This window comes from Camponotus floridanus, unplaced genomic scaffold (genome assembly GCF_003227725.1).
Source record: "Camponotus floridanus strain SB8 unplaced genomic scaffold, Cflo_v7.5 scaffold25, whole genome shotgun sequence".
Lineage (NCBI taxonomy): Eukaryota > Metazoa > Arthropoda > Insecta > Hymenoptera > Formicidae > Camponotus > Camponotus floridanus.
In genome coordinates this window covers 380,236-401,165 of record NW_020229381.1, presented here as the reverse complement: position 1 = coordinate 401,165, position 20,930 = coordinate 380,236, and the positions used below count along the sequence as shown (strand labels likewise).

General features: G+C 35.9%; 1 protein-coding gene across 5 annotated transcripts in view; it reads right to left on the bottom strand.

The window, feature by feature from the left end:
* Nucleotides 1-520: 520 nt before the first annotated feature.
* Nucleotides 521-20,930, bottom strand: part of LOC105249784 (inactive histone-lysine N-methyltransferase 2E) — a 109,441-nt gene continuing 89,031 nt past the window's right edge. For all 5 annotated transcript variants that reach the window (XM_011255515.2, XM_011255512.3, XM_011255514.3 and 2 more), the window contains exons 5-12: nt 12,270-12,434; nt 10,157-10,295; nt 8,511-8,731; nt 6,287-6,606; nt 4,241-5,785; nt 3,653-3,812; nt 3,406-3,574; nt 521-3,071 (exon numbers count right to left, since the gene is read on the bottom strand). In XM_011255515.2, the coding sequence (XP_011253817.1) occupies nt 2,885-3,071; nt 3,406-3,574; nt 3,653-3,812; nt 4,241-5,785; nt 6,287-6,606; nt 8,511-8,731; nt 10,157-10,295; nt 12,270-12,434 (2,906 nt within the window). In that variant the 3' untranslated portion in view covers nt 521-2,884. The remainder of the gene's footprint in view (nt 3,072-3,405; nt 3,575-3,652; nt 3,813-4,240; nt 5,786-6,286; nt 6,607-8,510; nt 8,732-10,156; nt 10,296-12,269; nt 12,435-20,930) is intronic.

Here is a 20,930-nt window from a genome sequence, read left to right as displayed (position 1 = left end):
CCTGCCTCTCTCTGATCTCACGTTTTTCTCTTTTGCGCATTAAAAAAGAATATAAAACTACCTATAAAAAGATTACGCAAGAATCCGATGAATTACCGACAAGCGCCGCGATTCGCATCCCCTTGGGATCGGCGTTGTTTCTTTGGAATTTCTTTCGTATTTAAACATGTAAGGAGAGCACATATACATATCTATATCTTGCGATTTTGGTGGACACGGAGGAAAGCAGAAATGCGTTGCGCGAGGATCCGGCGTGTCTTTTGTTTCGCATTGTGTTCGATTGAACGATGTCTATCGAAATTTACGCGTTATATGTATGACGTTTATGTAAAACTATAAATTACAATATCTTATATATCAAATATGTCGAGCGCATCTCATCGAGTGTGTGCGTGTTATCCAAATACATTATGAGATACACATCGAATCGCAACGAAAAAATTTTGCAAAAAAAAAAAAACATTTGATATCACGAAACATGATCCTGTACAAACATGACCCCGATTTCCATCTTTCTCTCTTTTTCTTTCTATCTTTCCATCATATTTTCAATTTACTCGCTCATTTATCTGACAGTGCTCGCGTCCTTCTCATCCTTTTTTTTCTTCTTTATTTTCTTCGCACACATTTACATACATAACGCGCGCACGCTCTTTTCTACTTGTATATTCCTCATTATTTTCTCTCGTAAAATAACTTAATATCTATGTCCAATATATTAGATATTAAATAATAACCATATTATCAATATATTAATTTTAAATAATATGATTTCCAACAAATCGCATTCTATATTCAACAAATAAAATCAACATGATTCGAAGAATTCCCATTAGAAATAATTACTTATCGATGATCTTGTAATAAATTTTGTTATCAAAATTATTAACGTAAATTAATATTACGTCACGATAATATTAATGATCTGCATACGAAAAGCTTCCCGTCATTTGTGAATGTTTTTTTTGGCATTCTTCCTTTCTCTTTCTCTTCCTTTCCTCTTTTTCTCTCTACCGCGAGTACTGACTAATCGCTAACATTGTGGATTCTTTATAAATCAAGATTACATATACTAAGTTATAGGCGATAATATACAACTAGTAGTTTTCTCTTCTTATGGAATCTTAAAAATCATTATGAATCAAAATAGACAAAGTAATCGTAAAAAAATAGATCAAAACTGCACGTAGAAGCGACTCGCGGTGCGTGACAAGTCTAAAACATAAACGTCCCTGGCGATTAAATGTCTGTGCCTTTAGAATTCTGGAAGGAGTCATCATATTAAAAACAAAAAAAAACAAAAAAAAAAGAACAAGAATCTCCTTGATAAGAACAGATACAATGTACTTAGAAATGGCTCGAACCACAATTTCTCTCTTCAAAAATGCTTTGATCCTCGCTTCACGTTATTAAATACATCAAAAATATTTTTTTATATCGTTATTCTTATATCGCTTTTCAAGTTTGGAACATAAGATCTAACGCAACAACTCTCTCCTCTCTCTTCCTACATCAATAATAGATTTCTCAATATTTTACTTTAAGATAAAATTCTAAAACAAGATATTTAAAGATATTATAATAAATGGCGACCCATCATATACAAATGTAATCTAATTTTTTGGATGGGATCGAGCCACTTCTAAACTTGAAGAAATATTTTGTTTGCACTGTTAGTAAAAATGCATCTTATCCATTACAATGATTGCGTTCACGAAGATGGCATATGTGCGCGAATCGGGTTTCGGGGAGAAGTCGCATCCCCGAGACAGATGCAAACACACTATGGGAAAATGGAAGTGTAATGTCACACGCGCTTGATGTTCATGCCCCCTCGTACGAGATACTCATAAACATCTAATCGAGAGTTCGATAGAACATATATCTCACTGTTCGTACTTAATAATTTCGCAATTTCGTCCCCACTTTTGATTCCTTATCTTTGAAACTGTTCGTAGGTTCCCTTCAAGTTAAGGCGCCATAACGCACGCTGACGTGACGGCGTAACGCACAGCATTTGTACCTCCTATGTGAAAAATATTCATTTAAATGTTGTGTAAAATGCTATCTCACAAAAAATATTATTCTCTCTATAAAATTGTCAAATCCCACTAACTCTCGCCTAGAAACAGCTTATACACATTATCGAAATACGTTGGCTTGGCATTCGTGTCGGCGGAAAGCGGACAGCGCAGGCGCGATCGAAGGTTCGCAGTCGCCCGCGAGAGGAACATACGGATAATGCCACTCTTGAAAAAAAAATATTGTCCAAAACTTGTAATTGATCTATACATGTTTCGGCTCAGACGAGAGTGCGCTTGACGCGCCTTCTCGCGCTCGATCCACCGGCACAAATTCGATGCAACGTCTATCACCAGAATTAATGAACGATTCATCATGATTTCTGTGATATCGCAGACGAGCAAAATAGAAAGACTGATTAATACAAGCGATGAGAAGAGTAATCTTACAATGTGTATGTGTGTGTGTCATTTTTTGTTATATGTGTCTTTCTTGACGCCAAGTTTTAAGAATTCTTTTACGTTTAAGAATGAAAGGAAATCCGATCGTAGTTGAAACACTCGCGAGCATCTACTTTTTCACTTTCTCGCAATTGTTTTTGGGCAAAACCGAAAACAATCTCTTCACACAAAAGGCTATTCTCTTAGCAAATAGAACGCAAAAAGTGCAAAGAGTAGAAGATGTACTCGCGATATCTAGATAATTCAAAAACAATCGGATCTCGTTAATATCGTTTATATTACCTCATCGAAATCAAGATAAATCGATCAATAGCGACGCAATTATTCTTGAAAGGAGACCTGCGGCCAGTTTCAATTGTGTGATCTAAGCTTTCTCGGTTTGCATCTTATAAGAATTCGAGTCATCCGGGATTCTTCACGAGCTTCTTCCCGCGATAATCGTAAACACGTCGGCAGAAAAGCACCATGTCCGATGGTACTGGTATAGGCGGCTGCCGATTCTCCCGTGGATACACTTGGTCCCCTGGCGGAACTATCAAGCCAGGATTCTCTAAGCCCTCTTCGATCCTCCGTAAGTTTTTACGATACCTATCGCATAAAAGCATCATCATGTGCAATGATGTAGATAAACCGATGCTGCTATTGCTTAGGGGGATAAAAAGTTACGTCTCTCAATTTTAACGCTTTGTAAACTTGGCGAACAATAAAAATTTATATATAACAACAAACTTCGATATTAGCTGATTACAAACTAGAGATTTGAGCAGTACGTATGAAAAAGCCTTTAACATTATTTCAAGATGTAAGAAAAAATTTGTCTAATTAAATAAAGAATATTAAAGGTTTTTGTGAACCTAATTTATTCAATCAAACGTATTCGTTTGATAATTAATATTTCATCAACACGGTAGAGATTACTCACCGACAATACTCATTGAACGTCAAGATGTAACATTTGTCTTCTATGCAAGCGACGCTATTTGCATCCCGATGACGCGAAGCAAATACCTCGTCCTCGCTGTCGTGCGGCGTTCGACCCTGCTCTGTGTGCTCAGGTCTGTAGTACCACAATAACGAGAACATCATCTCACCTAATGAAAGAAGAATAAACGTGATATTAATCGCGAATCGAGATCAGGGAACTTTCCCGCGATCAAAGATATACCTACCGTCGTCCGGATTCTCCCAGAGCGCGGCGATCTTCGCTACATATGGTAAATCGCCCTTCCGCGTACCACTCTTCAGCAAAACGCAGTCCCGAGGTCGCAATACGTCGCCGCTCTCGTGACTCATGCTTGCGTAACATCGCCGTATGGCTGTTTCCTCGTTCTACGGTACATTTCAAAATCAATCAAAATCAATCAGATTTTCTTTATCGAGGAATCTAACCAATATGACAAACCGAGTCAACTCATAGTGACGGCTAACGTCATCACATGGCAATGAATGGAAAAAATGCCAAGTAAAACATGTAATCTGTAGAATATTTTTCTTAATTAAAGCTCGCGAAAATAAACTTTTGAACTCACATCTTGTAAGAAAAGAATATGATAATTTCTCTTCTTCACGAAGATATTTATATAAAGTTTGTATACAGATTCTATTAAATCAGATTTTTATATCGATAAATAAGTAACAATCAGTTTTCTCTTTTAATCTAGTTATTGCTATGTGATGAGTACAGCGAGGTTCTACTTCCTCAAACGATATCAAGATTCGAATGAAATGTCCAGACCGAAAGATGTAATTATCCTTACCGTTAAATAAACTTTGGCTTCAAAGGGCTCCCCCTCCCAGCTCCACCCGTTGTTCCACTTCGGTTTCAGGAACGTTTTTCTTGTTAACGTCAGGCTCTCGTTTCCGACCGAGGAATTCTCAAGCTTGCAGCCCGACTTTTTGGCGTTCGCCGTCTTTTTCGCGTTCTTCCGTTTCTTCTTAATTAGCGCAGGTTTCTTCGGATCTTCGCTGACGTCGCTCGTTTTGGTCTTGGATGCGGTATCGCGTTTCTTCGAGCCATCTCTCGCTTTCGAATCTTGCGTCACCCTGGTTTTCGTATCCTGGGCTTTCGTTTCTGCGAAAGTTTTAGCAACCTTGCTCTTGCCCCCCTTGATCTTAGCGTCCTGCGAAATCTTAGATTTCAGCTTCGCATCAGCTTTACTTTTAGACTGACCACCGTTCTTCGAGATCGCCTTCGATACCTTCTCGATAAACTGTTCCTTCACTTGATCGAGCTTCTTCGCGATCCTCTTCACCGTCAGTAATGATTCCTCTTTCATGTTTTTCTTCTTCTTCTCCATACGTTCGCAGTTTTTATTCTTCCGATCCTTTCTCTGTGTCATCTGCAGACTCTGTTGTATCACATCGTCGATAGTTTCCATTATCGAGATATCACTGGCAGTCCGCTTCAAACAATTCATGACGCTATTAGCCGCGCTCTGCTTGCCGCTCTTCGCCTTCTTCGTCGCACTCTCGTTCGCACTTGGCGTCTCTGCCTTACGCTTTTGACCCCGTGGTCCTGCGTCTTTTTTCGCTTGCTTCTTCTTCGGAACGTTCGTCTCGGCTTTGACGCTGTCGGTTTTATTCGACAACGGCTCGATCGGAGCGATGACATTGGATAATCGCTCGTTGCTCGAATCCTGAGACGAGCCGACCGACAAAGCCCTCTTACTCAGTTTCCTCTTTTTCCTGCTGTCCGATAAGCTGTCCAGCGAGAGTTTCCTCTTCGTCACCTTTTGGCACTTAAGCTGCTCCTCGGCCTCGACCTCGGCCTCGATCTCGGCCGCGACCGGTCCCTGCGTGATTTCCTCCTCCTCCTCCTCTTCTTCATCCTCCTTATCGTCGACGGTCTCTTGCACAGTCGGTTCGTAATCGGGCTTCTTCCAATTCTCATCGCCGTCAATCACCACCACGTCGAGCTCCTCCTTCACGTCGGGATCACCGTCGAGCTTGTCGTCCAACACGATGCCGGAATCCTTGTCCATTTCCAGTATCGCTATCTGGCCCTCCTTCATGCACTGCTCACACTTCATGATGTCGCACTTGTAATCCGACTCGCATTTAACGACATTGCAATTGGCGACACATGGCAGCCCGTCGGCGATCTCCATGCTGCAGGACTCGCATTTCACATTGTTGTTTTCCAGCTTAAAATTGTGATACTGTGACTTGCTGCTGGGACAAGTCGCCGCCACCGATAACTTCTCGGTGGGCGATAGCGTTTCCATCTTGACTTCGCAGGTAGACGTGCATGCATTCTGACAACCGCATTTCCTCAACGTATCTTCGGTACAATTTTTCTCATCCTGTGTGAATGGCAAAAAGCAAATTCGCCGATTTTCATGCAACTCTGTCTCTCATTATCGCGTGTAATAAATCCGATTGTAAAAAAAAATTCGCGAAGATCACATTCAATTATGTTAACTATATCGCGACATAAAAAAATAAAATAATTTTAATTTTCTTTCGATATAAATCAAATTTATCTCTGATAAATTTTTTCTAAGAGGATCATGTTGTATGCGGAATTTAAAAATTCGTCTACTTTTTATTTTTTTCAAAGTGATTTTTTTTTACTAAACTTGTATCAGTTGAAAAATAATTTAATAAAATAAATTATAAAATTTCAAGAACACGAAAAATAATAAAAATTCTTGTGGTTAATTTCAAATAAAATTTAAAAATTTTTAGCGTGCTTTATTAGGATATTAATAATCAAAAATGGGAAATGTTTGCTTGAAGATACTTAATTCATCGTCATTAGATATTTCCGATTTTATATAAAATCTAAAGACACTACAACATACCTTACTCCTACAGTCTTGATTCTGAAGGCGACTATGTCCACCGACTAGATTGTGCGACGGTGGGACCGAGGGGGGTTGGTTCTGATTTAGGTTGCGATGAGTGTTGATTTGGACCCGATCCGTATCCCAGGCATTGGCACCGTGAGGGGGAGCTAGCCCAGCTAGTCCCCTCGCCGGCGAGGGCGGACCTACCAAAGCACTGGGTGGCAATGACAGACCGGGCCCCGATACCACTGGCGCTCCCTTACCATTACCAATAAGGGCCCCAGTATCCACGTTTTTTGGACACGATTGCATCGGGCATGGGCAACCCTGAAAGGCTGCGATACAAAAGAGTCGAGTGAATAGGAGGAATAGTTTTCGTCAGTTCGAGAAAACGCATCGGCGGATCCGAGATAATTAACTCGAAAATAAACAAGTAAATAAAGTTTATTTAAATTCTTATCATTTTCGACTAACGACATTTCCGTCGAAGAAAAATGTTTCTTCGCTTATACATTTATTCCGATAATAGTTCCATTGTTTACTTTTAATAGTAATAATTTTTATTAATAATTGCTATAAAAATTGCTGAAAAAATAATATTTGACTTATTATGAACATTATATCAAATATTAATGAAGATTATTTTGAGATATAAAAAATTTTTATAATTTTTAAATAAATTATTATTGAACACACAAAGATTGCTTATATAAATTACGGGATTGCTTATATAAATTACGAGATGACATTTATGTAAAATGAAACAAAGAAATAGAAACTCAACTATAATTCGGCGTAGTTCCGGTATCGCCAAAGTGATAAAAAAGAGCAAAATGTCTTCGAATGAGAAGTATTTGGATGAAGATATTTTCGACTTACAACGAACGTTATCTGTTATTATCTGTTTGTTTCTCAGAACAAAGGGCTGATCGAATATAGCCACGATCTTTCGAATTTTTCTTCTAATCGATTTCATGATAAAGGAAAACAGGAAATAACTCTCGATCACATCACTAGTATCACGTTGCACTCTCGGACATAGTTTCGTGCACACTAACTGAAATGGTCGTATCTATTGTCCTTTTGCCTTTTCCTTTAGCCCTCTAACGGTTGCAGTTAAAACTCGAATTTTTTACGCATTTGTCTAGGTATACATATATACCGGGAAAGAACTACGCACGCGCAAAGATCTATAATAGAATAATTTAAGAGTCTCAACGTTTCTATCTTTAAAAATGATTTCAATAAAAAATCGTGATGTCAAGAGTTACATATAAGCAAAACTTTAGAAATATATAAACTTTTTCAAATCTTTAGATATATACAGTACCGAAAAATATTGGACCTCCGAAAAATATAAAAAAACGCATAAAAATAAAAAGTTTTTTATTTTTTTTTATTTTTTTATCAACTTTTCCTCATATTCATAAAATCATTTTAAAGCATAAATATATAAACAGCAATAAAATATAACTTAGCAATATTCATATATATTTTTGTTCATTAAAATAATGATTTCTCTGTTTCTATAAGTGATGCTGAAAACTTTTGATCGGTATTATATGTATTATAAATGGAGCGTGTATATAAAGCATCATTACAGACAAAGAAAAGGAAGTTTATTATAAATGAAAATCAATTATCGTATTTAAACATTAAATAATTCACGTTGAAAAATAAAATAAAAATACATCTTGGAAAAAATTAAAAGTTAATTTAAATTGAATATCTAATGAAAAATGACCCGAATATTTTCTAAAAAAAATGTTTGAAAAAAATTTCAAAAATTCCTTATCAAATAAATTTAATCATTCAGAGATTAATACAATGACTAGACGCACATAATACAGCCTATTATATCAGAGCTTTTAATCTCTTATAATGATAAAGTTATTTATAACGAACTGATATAAATAATAAATATTCTTCTGGACAAAAGAGTACGTTATATAACACTATAATAAAGACTATATTTACAAGAGAGAGAGATAGAAATAAATTAATCTCGCATTATTGTCGAATTATACACACTTGCTCAATTTCTTTTCGATTACTTAAAAAAAAAAAAATCAGTTCGTTGGTGCGTATCAGAGCTTTGTCTCTCTCAGCAGTTTTCTTCCGTATTAAATAAATTTCAAGAAATCTCGGAATGAGGAACGAGAAAGAAAGAGAGAAAAAAGTGAAGTGAAATGTTTGAATTTTTTTCATAGTGCAAGGTCATAGCACAAATGATACTTACGGTCTACGAAAGGTCTTCCCTGAGAATGCAGATATGCCGGATTCGGAGGTGGCGGCGGATGAGGTGGCGGAGGGTAGCCCCCGTAATAAGGTGGGAGCGGATATTCGCCGGGTGGTGGCGGAGGTGGCTGATAATCAACGACTCCGGGGCCACCCCCGGCGGCCCCGCTGCCCGGCGGCGGCCCACCTCCCCCGCCTGACTCCTGATAGCCATAGTATTGCCTGAAAAGACACCCTCTTATGGAATGTACGTTGACCATCGAAAGACAAATATACACGACTGTCCCTGCATGTCGAACATCCGCCGCTCTTATCGGCCACCGTTCTTATTGTGTGTACAAGATATGATGAGGATAAAGTCGCCAGAAAACGAACACGAACTTTGTCAGAGACAATCTTACCCAAAAATCGCTCGCAACCGTGGCAAGAATCTAATTTCTATCGCCACAAAAGAATTATTCAGGTCGCCCGCATAATTTTTCTTTGTTCGACAATCTCTTTGATCAATTTAAGAAATTTTTTCCTTAACATCGGAGCATTAATATTATTGGATTTATAAAAATTCGAAATGTTAAAAAGATCGACTGTATATATTTTTTAACAAATAGACTAAATAGACAAAGCTGAATAATGTACTTGCATTCTTCGGATAATTTATAAAACTTTACCTATACTTTTAATTTATCATTTAATCGTAAAGATATAAGAAAGAATATTTCTTTCACGTGACAATATCGAGTAATTGAAAAATTATTGCATATCGGTCACCTAAAATTCCACGACGTGGCGACAAAAACCAAAGTTCGCCACGCTCTAGTTGCAACTTTCACTTCTTCATCGAAAAGAAGATAACGATGGTTTCAGAAAGTTAGCACCATCTGTGACCTAAATGCATTGCAATGTGACAGGATACGCTTTATCGCAGACCCATTTGTTATCGAGATTACTGAACATTATGACGACATCGAAAAAGGTAATAACATCGAGATTGCAATTATTAAATTGCACTTTCTTTGCATTTCCAGTAAGACAGTAATGCTATTTTATGTTACATTAATGCATATGCTCATTTTATTTCACAATAATTTTAAAACAAATGTGTTAAAAGGTTTTTAAAATTATTAAAAATTAGAATCTTATAATGCATCTTCCTTTTTTAGTAATGTCAATTTTCTCTCTCGTCAAAATTAATAGAAAACAAACGATTAATCATGTACGTGGGCGAGACAATTTCCATGCCATGAAACTGATGATGTTCAACATGAGATACAGCGTGCTTAATTTATTATACACGACTACTGTTTGATAATCAACATATATAGACCACGTTATTTATCAAATCCGCAGATTCCAAGAAGCGAGTTAGTCAGGAAAAGAAAGGTGCGTAACGACGCATTTGATAACGTTACAATAAGACACAGCTGCCGTCCACTTTTCGTATCATGACGTAATAAACGTTAATAACGATTACGTAATGTAACGATCGAAATTTTCAAAATTGAGGTGTCATTTAGTTTAGCAAACAAATTCTAGGCAACGTTATGGAACGACGCACGCGTTGTTTCAAAGCGAAGTTCCTCGCTCTACCTCTCGCCTCTTCTTATCCGTGTCATCATGCAAGGCGTCGAACGCGAATAAATCTCTTACCTTCTGTAGGTGGGCGGATATTTGTAGTAATGCGGCGGATGAGCGTGAGGATGAGAATACGTCGGCGGATAACACAGATCCGGATATTGCGGCGGCGTGCCGTAGTACTGCGGGCAATACGTCCTATAAAAGCCGCCACCTGTAACAAACGATCGTTCATTCATTCTTGCGTGTGTTTCATACGATCCGATAGTCGTTCGCGCCGAGTAAACTTCGGCTATTCGTTCGATAATTACTAATTACACGCATCACTTTGCAAGCCTATTAAAGAACGATATTATTATTCGCCGAGAGAGAATATCCTGCCCGTACAATTGATGTTTAAGCCCGCTTTAGACGATCTATATAATTCGCAATAAAATTTCAAACGAAAGTCTTATAATTTTACGTGTCGCATATATCCTAATGTGAATTTCAAACATATGTATGTGTGTTTTTTATTTCTTTAAATGTTTTTTGTATCATACGATAATTCTGTTCTAAATTACAGGTCGTCTAAAACAAACTAAAATATCGCAGAAAGTTTAAATCTTGAAATAGAAGTGATGTTAAAAAAATGATGAGTGTGTATTTAAAAAATATATATGTATTTTATTTCTTAAATATTTATATAACATGAAATTATAAATATTTTAATCTATTTTTTAAACGACCTATAATTTTGTCAAATTATAGGTCGTTTAAACAATAGATTAAAATATCATAGAAATGGGGGCAATGTTAAAAAATAATAAGCTTAAGCGAGTAATCGCATTGATAATGAAACACGTGCGGCTGAAATTGGAATTTAATACATTTATATTCAATAGTTTAGAGGAATCTGTCTTTAAAGACCTACATTTATCATTAGTCAGTTATCAACGACATTAACGTAAAGACAACTTTTGTTTACGAATGTGCTATATTATATTTTCGACCTCGATATGGCGATTCGAAGGCAACGAGAGCTATATCGAGGATACTGATATCTCCATCCAATTAATTCGTGAGTGCTATTAGTCCCGCGCTCACGTCAATGCGCTTCATAATTTTAGAGTCGCTTATTATACGCTGATGTCTATAATACCGTAGCGCAACATACTATTTATACGCATAAAAAATACAGAAAAATATCCTCCCTCGGTTTAATTTGGATCCGACGCGTTGTTTTTGTCCGATTTAAAAATGGCTAATGCGCATGGCTTTTTACATCTTGATCCAGCGCGCAGCTTTTACAGCAACATTTACGATTCTTTGTGAAATGTAGAAAAAAATTTTTCGTTAAAATCAAATGCGTAATCTCATTCGTTGGCAGGGAAGTTTTCGTAAATTTCAGCAATGTGACTCGTTTTGAGTAAAAAATTTGCGTAAAAAGAAAAACTAAAAATTGTTGACGTAACGCAAAATGAATAAAAAGGAAATTAAAACATAAAAAATAAAAGAATTAAAACGGTTAAGCTGCACGTTTTTCATCACGTGCCACTTTTACGCGTTGCAAGCTTAATATGCACCTGTGTGTACACCATTAGTGCATTTCCAACATAGATAATCGCGCTATGTTGATCGTTACACGATAAAATCGTTAATGCAAATGCGAGATCTGACACATTCCCCCAGCGAGACACATTTGTCTGCGCGGCAAATCTGTCTGATAGACCGAATTAGCGAAATCTATCTGATATGTGAAATGTGGAGATTACGTTAAGACGCAAGTCATGTGGCTCGATTAATTGGCGGCATTCTAATGACAAAATTTATTTTGAGATGCGATATTAGTACTCTTCTCTATCGATGACAGATTTTTGTAAAAATTGATTCCTAAACAAAATTTAAAATTTGTATCTTGGCAGAAAAAAATGAATCCTAAAGAATTAAAATAATCTTAAAAATAAATAATCTATAAAATAAAAACAGAACGTAACTAAAAGCACTTTATAATTAAAAGAAAAAGTTTGATAAAAATAAAAATAATATCATATTAATGCGAGAATATGTGAATTTCAATATTATGTACAATAATTTCTTTTTCCGTAAAAAATTAGAAAAAAATGATAAAGAATTTTCCTTTTCTCAACAATATATTTAATTACTATTATTATTACGTATTATCGTGTATTAATTATTAGTAACATACCCGTACTGCTTGTGCCTCCAGAAGTCGTGGAAGTGGCAACCAGATCATCCGAACCCTCTGAATTTTGTGGAGGTGTGGGCGTCGGTTCCGGAGGTGGACCTTTAACGGGCGGTAAGGTCGGTGGTGGTGGGTGCTGTATCAGTGGACCAGCCGGCTGATAATACCCTGTGAACAAAAGAGCAAGATGTGCACTTTCCTAACTGATCTTCCTTCACTCCTAATTTTCTTTGAATCGCCTTTCAAATCATACAATCACGTTTTATTCACATTATATAAAGTATTCTTTTATTAGTTTATAATAAAAAGTCTATATTATATTTAAGAGATTGTAGTTATTATGCATATAACTTGTGTATATATTTTTATACAAAAATCTTATTATTATATTTATGGAGCAACAAATCGATTTCAAATAGATTATTGTTTCTCGAGATATCTTATATTTGAGAGAATCTATCATGCAAAATTTTTATATTTCATCAATTATGTGATCTCTGTATCTACTATCAACCAATACGATTTTCCGATACATGGAGAAAATATAATTTCCAGGATTTTAAATTTATAAATTATAGAATTATGCGTACGATATAAGTTTTACAATTTTAAATATGCTAAAGACATATTATAGGTAAGAGATTATATATAAAAGTATCGTGAATCAGAGCGTTGATAGGATAATATCAAAACGTTATACTTCAATAGTTGATAATCGTGGGAGCGCGAATAAGTCGCGTTAAGTCCCTTTAAATCCTCCCTTCGTTCAAATTTATTTCTCGGCCTCGCGTTACGTGTTTCTCAACATTCGTCCTGATTCGTCGCGATTTTGCGGATCGCCTATTTTAATGAAAAAAAATAATTAAACTTTCGAAGCAACACAGACAGGGATTGCGCGCGTAAATCGCATCTCTTTTTTCATTATCTTTTTTTTTCGATGAACGAACGAACGAACGAACGCTTTTCCCGGGTGAGAGAAACCGACGATGCTTCGCGATCCTTGTGTTGCGTATCATCGATTATCTGAAAGATCGTTCGCCACTTACTTCGCCCAATCACGACCTTATGTAGGTTAAACGCGCCTCACTCGTACGCACACACGCATCGAGAGGAGATGGGCGCAGCATCCGAGACGATCTGATTGGAGCCGAGCTGAACGGATGGGGTCTCGCCATCAGAGTGATATTCTTCTTTTGCCATAATTTTCTCCATTTATGATTAATAATTAAACACCGATCACATTATATTATTAATAATTGCGTGATTAATAAAAATGTTTTGTTGTATAAAATATTGCTTCTGAGATATTTATAATCAATTCAGTCTTCTTTTTAATTTTGTCATCGATTGATCGATAGGAAATTGATCGATTAATACAATTTTAGTCAATAATTTCTTATCCTATGCTTCTGCCACATTCAATTTTCCGACTTACGATGTAAATCCTTGGAAGATATCAATTGAGGAAGATAAGATGAAAGATAAACTTCTGCAGTCTACTAATGTGATTATTACAGTTATTGTGATGACTCTCAACAGCGTACATTTTTTCCATTTTTATTTCAATATGACAATAAAAGATACTTAAAGATGTAATCATATACAAAGTATTTGGATTAAAAAGACCGGAGAATGCGCGAGAACTTTCAAAATCGGAAATAAACTTTTTACTCCAACATTTTGCTATAAAAATATATTTACAATTTTAATTATAGCGCGTTTGTCAATCCATATTTACGCGTGCAACACGATAATATCCATATTAAACTTTCCAACTTGGTTGCACAATTGTATCAGACATCATTGAACACCGCAGCTTCCGCGGGATACATAAGCAGAAAATCAAAGTTTCGCAAATGCGCGAGGCGAGCGAAGCAACAAACGGCTTTCTCGAATCCCCTTACCAGAGACTTGCGTGCAGTCTCAAAGATAAAGACTCCGATGATGTCACTCGGTTATACTTACTCGCGCTGTTAATGTCGAAGTTGTTATTAACGGACTGTAACCAGTGACGGATTTAAAGCTACAGGCGTAACTTAAGAGTTCTACAAAAAGCATCAGTATTTCCTTACTACTTGCTGATAATTATTTACAAGTAATTTTCATACTAATATAAATAATAATACAACACGTTAATTAAATAAGATATAATAACAACAAATATTTATAAATTTACAAAATAGGAAAGATCTTTTTTTAGATTCTTTAAAGATGAATCCATCATTGAAATATGAAACATTCGACTGCTGCAGATCGTAATTTAACGAAATTCACAAGGAATATTGGTACAACCGCGTAGTTTAGTTTATTCATTAACGCTCGAGGGTAACTCGATTTAATTGGCTTCATAAAAAACGCAATTATTCGGTCAACACGTGTAGACGAGCCACGAATCGAATGTCGGGGCGGCGAAAGGCCAAAGTTGAAGACGAATGCCGGTCTCTGTGAATGACGTCACGCGACAATCGATACTGCTTGCGCACACCGATACGCAAGCGAGTGCCAAACCGCTGCCATCAGATTCATTAACCATTTAGTAAGATTCTACGGCAATCATTGCGGGTCTTGCCGGATATATCGCAGAGTGAAAGGAACTCGCAGCATTCACGGATATTTCGGAAGAAGGCATTTATCACGAAAGGGCAATAATCCTTTCGACTTTATGTAACAAACGATTAACGTCTCGGTCAAATAATTGGTTAAATAATTGCGTTTGACAATATTTTCAACATGTGAAGAAAAATAAATTTTTCACCTCGATCTATCAAGCTTTCAAGTATCTGTTGAGTGTCCATTTAACGTTCCCGTTCTTGTATTGTCAATTAATTGATTTTTGGCTTTGATTTCTCCTGTCGATACAAAGATTTCTTACTTCGATAATAATGTAAGTTAGAGATTACTTTCTCACTCTCTCTCTCTCTCTTTCTGAAAGTTCGCTAAATTCATTTGCGCAATCATCCTGTTATATTTAATTCAATTCGACCTCGCGGCTCGCTAAGTTACTCCGAGTTGCAGAGGCAGCCGGTTTTCCCGCGGTAAACGCAGAAACGGCGAACGCGCACCAGGCTACTAATTCACTTCGTATCGCCGGTAGCGGCGAAAGGTAGCGCGCTTATTCGACATTAAGCCAATTAATGGCATGTATGTAATTTTGCGAGCGCGCGACGCGACGAGCGGGTCAAAGTCGGAGATAAAGTCGGGCCAAGGATGGCACGCGCGACCGACTTTGCGCGTCTCGCGATCCAACTTTTCGACGCCAAGAATGGAGAGAGAAACGAGTCTCCGCGGATCGCTCTGTAGGAGATATTTTCTCTCTCTTTCTCTCCCTCTTGGAACAATTCAAGGATACCGCGAGGACATCGTCTACGCGTATTAAGGTCGTCGGGACTGGTTCGGGAGCGCGGAGAGAGATACGTCGTCCAGATATCGTATCGTCGCTCTGGCGTTTCTCGACCTCGCTTCCGAGGATTCTGAGTCGCGGAATTTCTCGAAAATTAATCCCGGAGATTGAACCGTTTGTCGTTTGCGTCCTTTTATCGTCATCGGCGTGCGATTGTGCGCGTTGACTTTGTTTCGCTTTACGGTTGAAATTTTCTAGCCCCGATATATGGAATAAATATTTGTCCTCGGAATCTTTACGCAACTTTTCCTTGCATCCTGCGATATTCTTTACGTATTAGAAAATCTTGTATTCTTTTGATTGCAAGAAAAAAAAACATTTCTTTTCAATATCTTCTCTCAAATATATTGTATCTTGTTCGATATGTGTGTTTGAATGATAATTTCAATGCTCTAATAAACGATTCCGATTTATGCGTCAATTACAGACGTTGAGAGCGTGTCCAGATTTATCTACCACTGTCCAACATTATCCAGGTCATTAACGACTAAATGAGATCATCCCAAGCATCGTGCTGCATTTTGCTCGTGGTTAAGCATTAAATAATCATAAATTTGCGAGTCATCATGATGCAGTGAAGCTAATAGTATAGCTTGTTAACAAAATCGACATTTAGTATCGCCGCATGTAGTAAATGGAGTCAAATTAGATTATACGGAGAAGGATCGGAATATCAGTTGTAGGAAACGAGATGACGCCGATTAACTCATTTTTAAGCTGTCTTTATTTCCATATAAAATTAATGTAAAAAAAAATACGCTTTCAAATTGTAAAAAGTTAAGGAGCGCGAAACGAGATTAATGAAAAATCAAATTACGTTTAATCACATTTCAACGAAAAAAAATGTAACGCCTTATTTTGTTAAATATATCGAAATGTCAAGACATGACAATTTTAGTCATCGTATAGATATATTTTCCTTTATTAGTCTTCCATTCTTTCAATATAGACCTTGTCGATATAGAATTTGAAGTACAGTAGAGCTCATTTTAAGATCAGCAATTCTAGATCGCGATCAGATATAATTGGATCGAGATCTAGAAATGGAATCGCAAATTGAGAGAGAGCTCCGCAATTAATTCTGCCTATAATAAATATCTTGCCTATAATAAATATCTTGAAGGTGAAAATATTTCCGTGTCAATCGCATAAGACACTTAAGTTATATCGCATAAGATATATAAGTCATATCGACCAGACTCTGAAGGTCTCCAGCGAGGAGTAAGGATGTAAATAAGAATGAAAATTGCCGCGAACAATCCGATGGAGTGTATTATCCCGACAAAGTCGCTCCGAGATCGGCGGCTCAACACTATTACTACTACTTGTTTTATCCTTGGCATGGCAAAAGTCTTGACTGGCGACTTACCGTAGCCTAGAGAAGTCAAGGACCCGTCAGAAGCATGTAGGTGCTGGCTGCCGGTGTCGTTGGACTCGGAATAGAGAATATCAAGAGGGGGGGTCGCGTCCGGATCTCTCTCTCTCTCTCTCTCTCTCTCTCTCTCTCTCTCTCTCTCTCTCTCTCTCTCTCTCCCTTCTTGAACGCACTCGATGGCGCGCGATGATTCGCGTTCCCCGAAACTGGAGAAACGATGTGCGCGCGTCACGAGATCGTGAAGATGGATTCCCCGGTGGATCGGACCGGAAATTCACGAGACCGATGATGACGATGACGATGACGAGGTGGTGCGCGCGCGACCTCGGCACGCGATCGATAATTCGCGAATATTCCCGGCCCTTAACCGCTGTCATCCGATAAGGGGACGCGGGGGGGCGGAGGGTCCGATAAGGGCGATGGAATGGATTACTACCGGCGATGCATCGCGAAGGGTCGATAGACCCAGATCGCGTTGCGGTTACGCAAATCGAGTAACGAGTCCGCGATAGAGACATGACCTGTCGCAATTCCGACTCGAATGAATGTCTGTACAAGAGGAGCAATGATTATTCTATACACATATGGTAAACGATAAGAATCGGGGGTCTATAATAAAAGAATTAAGCGATAAATCATCTGGACGTAAAATAAAATGACACTTTACAAATTTTAATGCGGCACACAGTGTCGATAATCTTGCTTAATTCTCTCTCTTAAAAATTTTACATTTTATAATTTAAAATAATATCTAAATCTCGACGTATAACGTGATTCAATGAATATATGTCAATCATATCATTTGAATCGCATGTATAATAAAAAAAAAACTATGTAGAACGTATGGGAATATTTTCACCTTTATTAAGATATATCAGAGAATCAATTATGGAGTTCTCTCTCTCTCAATTAGCGATTCCACTTCTAGATCTCGATTCAGTTATATCTGATCGCGATTAGCGATCCAGCGTTGCTGAGCCTTAAAGTGATCTATTGTGGTTAAAATTGCGCATTGGCAAGGTGGGAAGAACGAAAGACTAATGAAACAAGATATACCAAGATATATAACTACAATTGTCATGTGAATTTTTTTTCGAGAACGTAAAAGATTTACGATCGCTACATCTCCTCTTGATCAATGATATGCAAATATTCGATTGTTCGAGCCTTAACCGATTATGTAACATTATCGCACGGATTGCGCATAATGTTTTACGTTTCTCCATGAAGGATATATTAAGAATAAATTTATTGAAAGATTATCACATATATTACATTATTAAAACCGCGATAAAACAACATTACGAGACAAATGTTAACAATTGCAGAAAGATGTAAAATTTATCTAGACACTGTAATATTTATAGAATTATTTATGTGCATATAATCACGTTATATATTTATTCACGTTATATAATTATTTATAGTATGTATTTAAATATCTTCATATTAGAGTACGATTGCAAATTAGATACGGTGGAATGATTGCCGCGAGGCGCAAAAACGCCACTATAACTTCTTGCCTTCGGCGATCGAACGAGTGAAGTGGAGATCGCGAAGTAGATAAAGTGGATTTAATTCTTGGCCCCTTATCCCTTATAAGCGAGCGTAAAAAATCGACCGGTAGAACCGTCCACTAGATTCCGATGGATTAAAGGAAAAGCCCGTAGCGTTGATAACGCCGGTAAAGCTACGCTCGATAATTGAAGACTTGAAATGCGAAAGAATCTTGTGTATGTGTGTGTTACGAGGACATTCAACATTGAAGAAACTAGCTTGGAAAGTTCCGTAAGTTGCGCGCAGCGAAACTTTAAGCGACGTTCGCGTAAATTTTGTTCGGAAAATTGCTAACGACCGTTGCAACGCGAAAAGTTATTAAGAGCCAGCCTTATAAATAATACGTCTGACATGTATATGAATATATATATATGATATTATTACACGTATGTATGTAAAATATAATAAAAATTTCTCATAGTATTATAATAATATTTATAACGTGTTTTATATTTACAATTTAAAAAAAATTCTATTTAAATCAATTTTCAATTGAAAATAAAAGTCTTATTGCAACATCTTTCTTTTATATATCGAAATTTAATTTTTATATATTCTACAAAAGTATAATATATAATAAATTAATTGTCAAAAAGATTTGTATTATACCTCAATATTTTCTCATTTCACACATCAATCATAAAGTAATCGTATAGAACACATCAATCATAAAGTAATCATATAGAAAATTAATTTTAATAATTAATAAAATAATTAATTAATAAAAGAAATAATAGCGATACTTTGATAATAAAGTAACATCAACTTTAGATAAAATTTTTCAAAGTATTTAGAGTAAGAATAATATTACTAGATATTGCGTCTAATAATAATTCTACGAAAAATAGAACAATTTTAAGCGTTGAATATCATATACATTTATTTAAAAACAATAATCGGTAAATAATTGGCTGTAAATTATTATGTTCTTTAACGAAATATATGATTTCTCACAAAGTATACATAGGTCAATAAAATACTCATTGAGGAATCAATTTTTCGCTCGAACTCTGAGTCGTCAATTACTGTCGCGCACTCGGACATCCTTTACATTCATTATACGATAATTCATTCCTGGCACTCTCGATAAAATCAGCTTCGACTTTTGTCGTTTCAAGGTTTTCATCGAATTTAATTTTCATTAGTCATATTCTTGTTGGTTAATCAATATAATTTTTTATCATGCGAGTTATAAAAATATGCATGTTTTTCAATATGTTAAAGTCAATAAAATGAATGAAAAATAAAAGGACAATAATCATTGAATTTAAAAATTAAACTACCGACAATTTAAAAAATTACGCGTATAAGTATACCTTTATTAGTAATATTATATTATATTATGTCAGGTTGACAACAAAACATTCGTTTGTGGACGAATTCTTTTTATCCAAGAGTATCTTAACCTTCGACCTTATCGATATCATAAACTGAGCTTAAGCATATTTTCTTCTTATTATTTTTTCCCAAGTGACTTTTAATTTAGTGACTTAAATTAACATTTGCCTTTGTTTTAGCTTTTATTACGATATGTATCACATACGATTATAAATAATGATTATAAATAAACGTAAATAATATACAAAATTTTTTATTAAAATGATTTATATAAATTATTTTTATTCAAATTATTTTTTTTCTCATGAATTTCAGATTCATGAATATATATCTTAAAAATTTGTATAGGGTTTCTATATTCATTCTTATCTATGTTGATTTTCAGTCCATCATACTTCCAAGAATATATAACTATTCTATGAAATATAATTTATCTGTCAACCGCATTAATAAACCTAACTGCACACCGTATATTTTCCTTGACACATTTCCATCCTACTTTTCTATTTTTGCTCTTGTGTGTCCATTCTACATATTTATTTTCAATATTCATCATCTTGTGATCCTACTTTGCAAAATTAAAAGTTTCAAATAACAAAGAATAATACTGTTACATAAAGATATTTTTAAATAAATAAAAATTTAAAAAGATATCATTTTATTCTTAATATCTAAAGTAATATTTTAATTTTCGTGTACTTTTTACGTTAAAGTAGTAAGTCAATTTTTTTCAGTTTCACTTTAAAATTAAACGCAATTATCTTTTCGAAAACCTTTCACTGAAATATCATTATAGACTAGATAGATTTACTTTTAATCATGACCCCGTACGTCACATAGTTACATGCTAATTATAAGCATTAAGAATATATCTAAAAATATATCTATTTATTATTACAATAAATCTCTTTTCGATTGTCTGATCAGTGAGCGTAAGAAATATCCAACGTTGTTAAGAACTCTACAAATTTCGGACAAACTTTCGGGCGATCGA